This window comes from Drosophila navojoa, chromosome 4, assembly GCF_054131105.1.
Source record: "Drosophila navojoa isolate 15081-1374.11 chromosome 4, UAZ_NAV_1.0, whole genome shotgun sequence".
In the NCBI taxonomy this organism is placed as follows: Eukaryota; Metazoa; Arthropoda; class Insecta; order Diptera; family Drosophilidae; genus Drosophila; species Drosophila navojoa.
In genome coordinates, this window is record NC_142892.1 from 9,837,528 (window position 1) to 9,849,761 (window position 12,234).

Below are 12,234 nucleotides of genomic sequence, written 5' to 3' on the forward strand. Positions count from 1 at the left end.
TTGATGTTACTTTTCGGTTGCATTTCTTTCAGCCACAGCAATTGGCAAGGCATGCCAAAGCGATTTGTGCTTACTGCATTTGGGCGTAGCACAGATTTCGCATGATTAAATTAAGGCATATACCTCTATCTCACTCTCTCTCTCTCTCTCTCTCTCTCTCTCTCTCTCTCTCTCTCTGAGTCGAGCTCTGTCTCTATCATTTTTTTTAGCACGGCTTAAACTGGGCATTAAATGAAATGTTATATAACAATCAGAAATCAACGCACATAAAAATATATATGTCTCTCTTTCTATATATATATGTATGTGTGTGTGTGTGTGTATGTATTCAAGCATTTGCGGCCATTTGCTGTTGGCAATTGCACACGCACACACACGCACACACAAGCACACACATTAGTGTGCAATTTGGCCAAATGTCGCCAACGTGGCAGCCTGTTCCCGTTTCATTCTGGCCAAACCCCACTCCGCGCACCGCCCTCCACCCTTTTCGCATTGCCTGTCGCACTGCTGCCGGTTCGCCCCGAAAAACTTTCACAATATTTCCGCAAAACAAATTGCGCGTAAAAATGGCAATGCAATTTTTGGTCGTTTGTTGCGGCGGCCGTTGCCAAATGGACGCCATGTTGCATCCACATATGTTTCAGCTGACCCTTACACTCCCTCTCACTCTCTACTGCTCTCTCTCTCTCTCTCTCTCTCTCTCTCTCTCGCACTCTGTGTGTGCGTGCCTGTCGCATGTTTCTGTAATGTTTGCCCAATTGAATTTAATAATATTTTCATTTGGATTTTAGTTTTTAGTTTTTAGTTTTTCCAGAGACTATTTTTGCGCAATTTTCAACAGACCAACTGCAACTGCAGCTGCAGCTGCAACAGCAACTGCAGCTGTGCCCTGTGCCTGACGTGTCCTTTGAAATGTTTTGCTGTTTGTGGCTGGCAATTGGCACGGCACTGGTCAGCACATGGCCAAACAGGGATAGGGATAGGGATGGGGACAGCCCAAAGAAGGCATTGGTTTAGTTATTGCAACTAATTGGATCTGCGAGCGCGTGTTGTTTAACCCATTCGATGTTGATTTTATGCTCTTTCATTAGACACGATTCGTTTGCTTAAAGAGCTGCACTAGAAGCTGGGCTAGTTGATATAATGACTACGTTTGCTGAGGCTTACCAGAGGAGGGAATTTTTAGTTGGTTTTCACTGCAGCAAATGTTTAGGGTTGAGTGAATTGCATTGACAATGTTGACTAGGCATGATTCGAGAAAAATATAGATATTATTCAGTCTCACTCAAGCCTCGATCTCGTAGCTGTGCAGTAGCTAGACCTAGATGCCTGGACAGGCTGTTTGGATGACAATCTAATCGCCCAGGGTATTTTTGTTGACCCACTCTTGAACTCTATTTACAATATTCGGCTTGAGGAAAGTTTAGAGGAGAGTTTAGTTGTAGTAAGATAAATCAGAGTCTCTTGCTTTGAGAAGTTGAACGAAAATCAATAAGCAGAAGACATAAACTTGTACTAAAGTGTCTGATTCTTCATGTCCCTCTACCCTTCTCTGTCTAACTCCCTCTCTCTCTTTGTTTCTCTTGCTTCCTCTATCTCTCTCTCCGCCTGTAACTTACCCAGCTATCAGAACATACCAACATATATACTTCATAAATTTTGCTTTTATTGTTATCTTATTTGAGTATCCTTAACAGTTCATAGCCTAACAGGACCTTCTCTATTAAGTTGTTTCATCAAAAACTGCTTTAATGCCAGCATAGTGCTGGGACGTGACTCGTAACCTGTTTAAAGAGTTGCGCTTTATGGGCGTGGCCTGGGCAGCTCTGTGCGAGGGCACTTACTGCTGTGCTTATCCGTAAAAACAACTATCGCATCAACAGCTCGTAAAACCAAAGCAGCAAATTAAACTGTGAGCTGTAAAAAGCCAACGAATTTGGAAGTTTGTGGGTAGCACTCTCCACTCTCCCTCTCACGACTGACCATACTGACCATAATGCGCACCCATAAATATAATATTTGATAATTTTATTAACAATTTGGACTGTAAATTGTTTACGACTGCGATTGCAGTGCTCTCGGCTTAAGTCTCGGCTGCGCCTTATCCTGGCAACCAACTGCAAATGAAATATTCATGCGGCACAGTCTCAGCAGAGATTCTTCCTCTCCCCTCTTCCTCTATCTCACTCAGAGTCGTAAATTAAATTTGGCCCTGGCAACATTCTGTTCAATCAAGCACAAAAAACGCTGCAGACAGACGGTCTAAAGGGCTGCCAGCCTGGCTTTGGCTATCCGGGCCATCCTTAGACTCGGTTTAGTTCAGTTTTTGTAGTATTTTTTGCCAGCTGTGAACTGTGTGAACGCACTTTGATTTTAAGTGCATTAGAGAGAGGCGTAGTCGAAATTGAATTTGTTGCAATCCTATGCTAAAATCAGTGGGCAGCAAAGAGAAAAAACTTTTTGCCAACATTAAATTTATGAAATTGTGCGCTTCCTCTCTTTAGCCTTGGCTGCCTGCCTGCCTGGCTGCCTGCTTGGCTCTGTGTGTCCTTATGCAGGACGAGAAGTGCTCGAAACTCAATCATGCTTGCATGTAATATCCTGCCAGTCCTTTGCTGCCGTGTTGAGCCAGCCATTTGCTTGAGTAAACTGTGCGGTCCTCACGACATTTATACCCACAACAACAACAACAACTACAGCAACAACAGGGGCAACAACAATGATAACAAAATGCCAAGTTCTTCGCAGTTGGAGCTCTGTGAACTATGCAAGACATGTGCAACAAGGCATGCGAAGGACAGATACGACAAAATGGGGCGTATTCAAGGCGTTATTTACGAATTGTCCTGTCCAAGTCAAGTCCCTCAGCTGCAACAACAACAACAGCAACAACAACAACTTGCATTAAAACTTTGCTGTCACATGCCAAGCATATCTCGCCCTCTCTCCCCCTCTCCCTCTCCCTCTCCCACTCGCTCTCTCTCTATAGCCTGTTGATTGCTTATTAGAAGTCTTTAACTAAACTTTAAGTATATCTATTTCCCTTATATACAATGTATTTAATGCATAAGTTTCTCCAACGGCTTTTCTTTAGAGCTTGCTGCGCCTGATTGTGTTTTAGGCCTGCTCTCGCATTCGCTTTAAGCCTTGGCCAAGAGCACTCTCAGCGACTAATTGAATTAAATGGCCGGGCTACGGCTGCGGCGGGCTGGGCGAAAAGCAAAGTAAATTAAATAAGTTTTTCATTTTGGCCAACGTTGGCAAGTTGCATTGTCAACGCCGTTGTTCGCCTCGCGCTTTTTGCTTGCCCGCATTTTACGCTTCGCCTGCGGCTCCATTTGGCTGCCTTTTGATGCCGACCCGGACACGGACGCGGACACGGACACGGACAGGGACAGGGGCAGGGGCAGGGACACGGGCGAGTACTCTGTCCCGGACTTGGACTACGGCCAAATGCAATGAGCCAAAAGTTGTTTAATGTATGCAACGCCTGTCTGTCTGACCGTCCGCATGTCCTGCTGTCCTGCTGTCCGCCTCTCCTCTCGATCCCTGCGGGCTGCGGTTAACAGCGCGTCGCAACTTTGGCCCCGAAAGTAAGTAACTTTTCGCATGGCTCGTACATTTTTTAATGCCGAGCATACTCTTAGGTAGCTTAGTGGCATTTTACACTAATTTGACTCGCAGCCAGAGTTCTTTATTATTTTTTGTCCACGCTCGCCCGCTCGATGGTGTGATTTATTTGCCGGAAAAGATTACTTACTCGGCTTGCGGTTGCTCTGAAGCGGTTTCCAGTGGACTGCCCACCCCCCGCCGCGCAATCAGTTGAAGATTTGTTTTGACTGAAGCTGAAGCTGCAGCTGACAGCAAAATTAAAATGTGGAAATGAATTTGTAATTAGTTTTACTCTGCTACTATTTTTTTTTTTTTTTGCCACTTTACAGCTGTCATTGAGAGTTTGAGGCTTTAAATAAGCAGAAATTAATTAGAAAAGTCCTTGGCCATGGGAGTAGGAAAAGAGATAATATATTTGAGAGATAATATTTATTTGCCTCTGCTAATAAATCAATATATATTGGTATTGATTGGTGTGACTTACTGGGAGTTTATAGTGCACAGGCTGTTAGCTATCCATATTTATAGAGCTGTCCTATATGACGAGTGGCCTTTCTTGCTTTACTTCTGTATTTCACTTGCTCTTTATTTATATCAACTCATAATGCATCACACTAAAGCTCTGTTTTCTGACAGGAGGCCTTCTTGCCATCTCAGTCGCTCTCAGCAATAGCTACATATATCTGTCTCAGTCTCGTAGAATGACAATTTGAGTATGCTTAGAGCGTGCTGCCAACCTGAGTAAAAATTTCAGCACTGCTGTTAGACAACACACTGTGACTATACGATATTTTTCGTGACACGACATACATGTATACAGTTTATGTAAATATATTAAAGATATTTATAAATGAAAAGCGACTCTAATGCATTTATCTACATTTATCTACATTCTCTTTATTTTATGCTCGCTTCTCGCATAAATCGCGAATTCTTCTACAATTTAACACCTTTAAATAACACCTGCTATTAGGCTTATATTTATATGTGCCAAATCCATTTGGCGTTCAAATTTATGCGCTTTTATGTTAAATAAATAAATGCATTTTCTTGCCGGCGCTTTAATTGATATATAAAAATGGCTGGCCATTAAACAAATGCGCGCCAGGCCAATTCATTTAGCAATTAAAACAAGCTGCGGCCGGCGGCTGCTTAAAAAAAGAAAAACAAATAGCAAAAAAAATTATAATAAAAATAAACTATTATATGCAAATCATGCACAGACTACCGTATATATATATATATGCATATATATAGTTATATATATAATTCATTTGTTAAAACCATTTGCCGCCCATTTATTTGCTAGTATTTCTTTTGCATTTATAAATTTTTTTTGCTATTTTTCTTCTTTTTTGTGTTATGTTCCCGTTGCAAATTGAGAGAGAAATATGTTGTCCTTTTAGGCGTTGACAAATCGACGCTCGCAGTTGTTGCACACACAAAAAGCGGCATCGAGGCGGGAATAATAATTTTTTGGCACGACTGCCATGTTAACATGTCCCCAGACACGTAAACGACTCCAGCGCCTGCTCCTGCTACTGCTCCTGCTCCTGCTACTGCTCCCGCTCCTGCTCCAGCTCTAGTGGCAGCTATAGCACACGCGTTGCAGTTTATTATGTGCATGTGCCCTGACTCTCTGCGCTCGGGGCTGGAGCTCAACGCTTGCGGCTTGTAGCCACCATTAGTGAACACGGCAACGGCAACGGCAACGGCAACACGACTGCCAGTCCGGGTAACTGTGATTACGGCCATGTCTGAAGAGAGCCCCAAACAGCCAACAGGTTTATCATGTGCACTTGCTGAACCTCTGGCCCCTGGCGCCACTCCCTGTCCGCTTCCCCACCGCCCATCCAGCGTGTAGAGCTCGTGTCTGGATCCGGGTTTGGTTGCATTTGCATTTAAATATAAATACGTGCAGAGCTTTTGGGGGTCGGCTGGCAGACAAATTACTTTTTAAATGCACTGTAAGCCTTCAATTGTAATTGGGCAACGACGCGTCGTTGGCTGCCTGGCTGCGATTGGCCTGCTGCGGTTTGAAACTTTGCCAAAGAGGCGAGCAAAAACTTTTGAGCGACGCGCATTAAAAAACAATAAGGCGAACCAGAAAAAATATATATATGTACATATATATGTATAAGTGTGTATATAGATTGCCAAGTGCCAAAATGGTAAAGCCTGCGCTTGCCTCCTAAGCGATTGGCAGAGAGTGAGGCAGAGAGGCAGGAGTAGGGGGGCAGGCGCAAGCTAATGGCGTCACGTTTGCAGGACCCTGCCGCAGAAGCAAGTGGCATGCAACATGCGATTGCTGCCAAAAGTGCCGCCTGGCACAAGTCCAAGCCTGCCGTTAGTATAGTTTGGCTTGTTAGTTGCCAGACGGCAAACGGCAAATGCGGCAAATGCGGCATGCGGCATGCGGCATGTGGCAGCCTGTTGCACACAGAGTCAGAGTCGGAGTCAGAGTCGGAGCTAGTCAGAGGCGTGCTGCCTGCCTTCAGCGTCGTGTTGAATTTTTCATTTCATTTGGCGCAGCAATTCACTTGAATGGGAATATCGTGTCGTCGTCTTCAGGAAGCGGAAGTGCCAGCCAAACAACTGCACACATAGCATATAATAAACGTTCATATTCGACTCGACTGACTTACGACCACAGGCAGACATCATTTCACGAAGTCCTGCCTTTTTTAGAGGCCCCCAATACAGAGTGAGGGAGAGAAAGAGAGAGAGAGGGAGAGAGCAAGACAAGACTTGCGGTTCGGGATTATATGGCTATCAAATTGACGTTAATGAATTAATTTATGAGCTCTTGCGGCTCTAACCGAGCCTGTTGCACTATTTGAGGAGCGGCGCTAATTAGCGAGGCAGCTAGATAGAGGTATAGGAGCGTAATTGGAAATGGCAGGGATTAGCTGAGCAGGAGCAGGCTGATGAAGTATTTGGAGTTGTTCATGGAACGAAATGGAAAAAGAGTTTTGATGAGGAGATTCTTAAAGGAAGAGAGTTGTATATAAAGGTATGATATGATAGGACACGAATGAAATGAAAAGAGGACAGCAAAGGAAATCATTGAAATCAATTAAATTGAGTAAACTGTGAAGGTGCATACAATGGATTGATGCTTGTTGGTTGATAGTAATTTATAGTAAACATGATTTAATATAAACTTAATCAGCACATAGTTTAGCTAACTAAATGATATTATATGATATAGTATAAGAAAATTGAAAATAATCTACCTATGCAGTAATACAGATAAAGTATAGAGTTAATATACTACCTAGTGCTACCTAGTAAATGTGTATATGTGAAAAAGATATATGATAAGCATGTAATTTAGCAACCATAGATAGGAGCTCGTTATGCTCGAACTCGTTACTCCCAACTGCATTGCGCTGCAGACTTCCACTTCAGCGCTTGCTGCTCTGCAATTTGTCCACTGCAATTTTCGTGAAACATGTCGAAAGATTTACACGAGCAACACGACAGCTACAACAGCAACAGCAGCAGCAGCAGCAGGAGTCGACATTGTCGCGCGATTGGGGCACGTAACGTTGGCTGGCACTAAAACGCCTAATGACGTTTACACGGCCAACATAATTACAGTAATAATGTGGCTGACTCTCGACACTGGTGATGACATTAGTGAGGTGTCAGGCGACAATTTAACGAGACGCGCTGCATATGCGCGAAAAGGATTCGTCTTTTGTGTGCCACATGCAACACAGTCGACAGCAACAGCAACAGCAACGACAACAGCAACTGCTACAAAGCACATTCGTCACGAAATGAGGCAACAACTGTGCAGCGCGGCAGCTCGTGCGTGCGTGTGTGCTGGCCACCATTTTGTATGCTTTTAAATTAGCCAATGTGTGAAAGTGTCATGTTTCGAAATATGAAATTAACAGGGCAGCCGGGCGGCGAAGCGAGGCGACGGCCAGGACAAGCGGCAGACGCTGGTGTGCGTCAGTGTGTGGCATGCTGTTGATATGCTATAATTTGTTGGCGAAAATTGAAAGGAAGTGCACTTCAATAATTATGTGTTGTTCCTCTCGCTGTTTTTGGTGCTGCTGCTGTTGCTGCTGCTGCTGCTGTTGCTGTTGGTGCTGCTGCTGCTGTTGCTGTTTGGCATTTCATTTAAAATTTCATGAGCAGCAGCAGTAGCAAATGAGCTAAAGTTGATTGCTTAAAGATTTTGTTGGCCATAATTGATGCTTAAAATATTTTAAAATTTAATTCAATTATTAATTAAAGTACTTAAGCAACTCTCTAGCTCTTTTAATATGCTCTAACATTTAGTATATATTTTCTGTAATTTATATAATCTGGCAACTCGATCTGCCATTTACTGTTCGTCTTCACCTTACACCTCGGCTGCAGCATTTGCAGCTTAAAGCTGCTGGCGTTCATCTGAGCCGCATTTGTATGTTTACTAGGATTCATAGACACTGATACACATAATTATGTAATATCCAATGTTCATTGTTGGCTCATTAAAATACATTACAAAGATGCTCGGCAGAGTGCTGGCCGCCTGGTGCCTGGTGCCAGGAGTTTCAGATGGCCGGCAGGTTGGCCTTGCGGTTGCTTTGCTCCCTGGATATTTAGCTTGGCCTTTGCATAAACTTGAGTTTCATATTTCATTAATTAAAATTGTGTTTGCCGGGGCTGCTAACTATGTACATGAAGCACCTGTTTAGCTAAAGTCTCATTAACACAGAGACGCACACACACACGCACGCACACACTCGCAGGCTGGACAGCTGAAATTATGCAATATAATATCATTGTTACATTGATTAATGATTTGCAAAATCATAAAAGCTACCCACTCCCAAGCTTCGGCTCGGCTTGGCTCGGCCAGCCTCCCTGTTTCGGGTATTGTATTACAAAAACAGTCAACTCATCTGCAAAACGTCTTAATTATAACAAAACAAAATGCCAAGGCGTATGAAATGTTGTCGCTTCAATTGTCATACGACGGCAGCTCGGAGCGGTGTGGGAGTCGAGGCAGAAGTGCGAAATGTGAAGCGTCCATTATTATGCTAATTAATTGACATCAAAGAAAGCAACAAAGCGAGGCAGACAGAGATAGAGAAACCAAGACAGAGTGAGAGAGAAGGGGGGGAGGGAGGTAGGTAGACAGCATCTTTGTTGCTCAATGTTACAAAATCAATGACAGCCGACAATAGATAACATCGTGATTCAATGTACTTGACTGTGGATAGGGCGCGAGGCACAGACAGCCGTATATATAAATTCATATATATGCATATACATATATATATATATATATAGGAGTAGCCAGGTAGGAGGTACTTATATTATATATATATTATAAAGAGGGCGCAGCTTGTAAGCCGATTTCAATGGAAATGCAAATTGAAGTGCGTTGCCAATTATTTTGTTATTTACGAGTATTTTTGCTTTTTATCATCATTGTTGCTGTTGCTGTGGATCACAAAGGCATATAAAATGTAATATGATAATAATGAGCAGTCCGCTTCGCATAACAAAAGCCAAGCGCCAAAGTGCACAGACGGCGGCGGATGGGCGGGCGGTCGACTGAGACGAGGTGTGGCGGGGAACGGCGCCGTCACACAGGTAAAAATAGGGCAACGTTGCCAGCGCTGTCGAGTGACAAGGCACAAAATAATGGCCTGTAATAGGATTTGCCATTGAATGGTGCCAGGCTACGGAACCGGGAAGCCGGGGAGCCGGGAAGCCGGGGAACTGGGAATCGGGAAACGTGAAACGTAAAACGAGAAATGAGAAACGGAAGAGCCGCCAATAAATATGCAATGCCACTCAGTGAGCTCACGATGTGAATCCAATTATTTCCTTTGCAGGGTGCATCCTCCAGCCTGGTTGTCAAATACGCCGACACGGAGAAGGAGCGACAAATAAGACGCATGCAGCAAATGGCCGGTCATATGAACCTATTGAATCCGTTTGTCTTTAATCAATTTGGACCGTACGGCGCCTACGCGCAGGTAAGTAGCCCACACACGGCCTCACGGCCTCACGGCCCCACAGTCACTTCAGTCAGCTTGATTGCAATCCTTTGTGCCTCATTAGCAACAACAGCAGGCGGCTCTGATGGCCGCTGCGGCCACAGCGCCGGGCTCGGCGGCTGCCTACATGAACCCAATGGCCGCCCTGGCAACGCAAATACCTCATGGCCTCAATGGCACCGGCCAGCCGCCGTCGCTGCCCTCGCCGACGATGCCCAACTTTAATATGGGCGCCAATACGCCCAATGGGCAGCCAGGAGGCGCTGCCGCCGCTGCAGCAGCTGCCTCGGTGGCCGACGGTGTCTTCACGAATGGCATTCCACAAACAGCATTTCCACGTAAGTATTCACATCGCATTACAGGGTATATTGGCAGCCAGCTAACGATCACTATTTATTGATATTCATATGAAGATCTCACACTCGCTCCAGATCCGCTGCATCTGACCATACCGCCACAGGGTTTGCCAAATGGCGATGCTGCTGCACTGCAACATGCCTTCCCTGGTTTGCCACCATTTCCAGGAGTTGGTAAGTGCCCAAGCTCTGGCTAGCCTTAGACATACTCTCTCTCGCTCTCTCGCTCTCTCTCTTTCTATCTTTATATATATATTACTTATGCATTAGGCTAAGGGAACTACGTATCTGATTGTGCTCAAAGAGAAATTAATAATAATAGTTTAGAACAAGTCCCATAGGCACAAAATGTCAATTCATCAATCATCATAGGACCACACACTCCCACCTGAACCTACCTCCCATTCCCTTTCTCTCTCTCTCTCTCTCTCTCTCTCTCTCTCAGTGTCTCTCATGCATTACCATGTCAGTTTCTCTCATAACATCATTGTCTTAAAAAGTGAAAAATAATACTGAAAATCAAATGTAATTCAACCACAACAACAGACAGAATAAACAGTTCAATCATTCATAATTGTTTTTATTGAAATAATTAATAATTGTTGTGTCATGCCATAAATATATATATATATTGTTAGTAAAGTGTTATATATAACTCTAACTTCTATATATACATAAATATTTCATTTGTGTACAAAAGAAATGCAGAAGTCAAGTCAAGTCTAGCCGCAGCGCTCTTCTCTGTGCTTCTCACAATCAAAGACTGACTCAACCAAGTGAGCTATACTTGAATTGAAATCTGCATTTCCTTGTTTTGGCTTTTATGTTGAAAACTTGTTCTCATTGTTTTTAATTATTATATTTTGAATATATTCGAACCCAAAATTTGTTGTTTCAATGTTTGACGTTTACAATTTCTTTGCGAAAACACGATCTGAAATTGGTTTATCTTGTATACCTTATTTTGTTACTGTCTTTGAAAGTCGAATGGACTTCACTCTAGAAATCCAGTTGCCCACTTTAGCTGGTGTCTCTTAACTTTCCGATGTTGTTTCTGACTGAAATATATAACTAAGTATTCTACGGATCTGATCTGGTCGTAGTTTATCAATCATCTATGATTATGATTTGTCTTTGTTTCGTTCATATAAATTTAGTTAAACTGAAAAATCCTACAAGAGAACTTACTTTAACATAAAACAAAAATCATATATATACATATATACGTATCTTAATTGTTGTGTTGTCTTTATAAATGTTTCGGATTTTGTGTAAAAACCAAAAACAAAAATTATTTATATATAACGCAGCCTTTCCCGCCGTCTATGGACAGTTTCCACAAGCTTTACCACCTCCCCTAGCGGCGGTTGCACCCACTCAGCGTGAAGGTAAGCTTTTCATTATTATTTTGTCGGTTGTTCTCTCTCTCTCTCTCTCTGTCTCTCTCTCTCTCTCTCTCTTTCGTTTCCTTCCAACAACTTTTCCTTAGTTTCCTTACTGTAAATCAATATTGTATTTGAGTTTTGTTCACGAGTGATATGACGAACAGCTCAATTCTATAAGTGAATGTTTTGACTTACATATATAGCTATATATATATATATAAATAAACATACTAATTCAGACATATATATATACACACACACAAACGCTTGCATCCACATAGAAATTGAACTGAAAAGCCCAACGAAATTAATTACATAGATTCTTTTTTCGTTCTTTGTATCAACTTGTGTATTCAAAAACCCTTTTGGAAAGGCTCGCGAAGGGCGTAAATCGTTTTTAATGGCTGCATTTAAAGGCATTTTATGGGCGATCGTAAAAATTGCATATAAACTGCTTAAAATCACATAAAAAGCAAAGATATTTGCCGGAAAGGCTTGCCAAGGCACATGAAAAATCATAAAATTTTATGTTCGCTTTGTTTTATATACATATATATATTTATTTTCTTTGTTTCGCCCCCAAGAGAAAACTATGTAAACGTTGTCGAGACAAGATAAAAGCACAGCCATTTAAAAGGCGCATAGAGAATGCCTATATACATCGTCTATCCCTCTCTCTCTCTCTATCTGTATGTGTGTGTGCGTGTGTATATGTATTATCTGTGTCTAACCCTAAGCCCAACTTGTTCGTAACGTGTTTATCATCTTTTTTTCCCTATATAATATTTGTTGCGCGTAGCTAATTGTTAATTGTATTTTTCAAAAAACTTACTTAGTACTTAACCTGCATGCCACACACACACACAC

General features: G+C 42.7%; 1 protein-coding gene across 1 annotated transcript in view; it reads left to right on the plus strand.

The window, feature by feature from the left end:
• Positions 1–12,234, plus strand: part of bru3 (CUGBP Elav-like family member bruno 3) — a 160,667-nt gene that overhangs the window by 138,642 nt on the left and 9,791 nt on the right. The window contains 4 exon segments of the mRNA XM_089259248.1: positions 9,462–9,605; positions 9,691–9,964; positions 10,058–10,156; positions 11,293–11,370. Of these exon segments, the coding sequence (XP_089115374.1) occupies positions 9,462–9,605; positions 9,691–9,964; positions 10,058–10,156; positions 11,293–11,370 (595 nt within the window).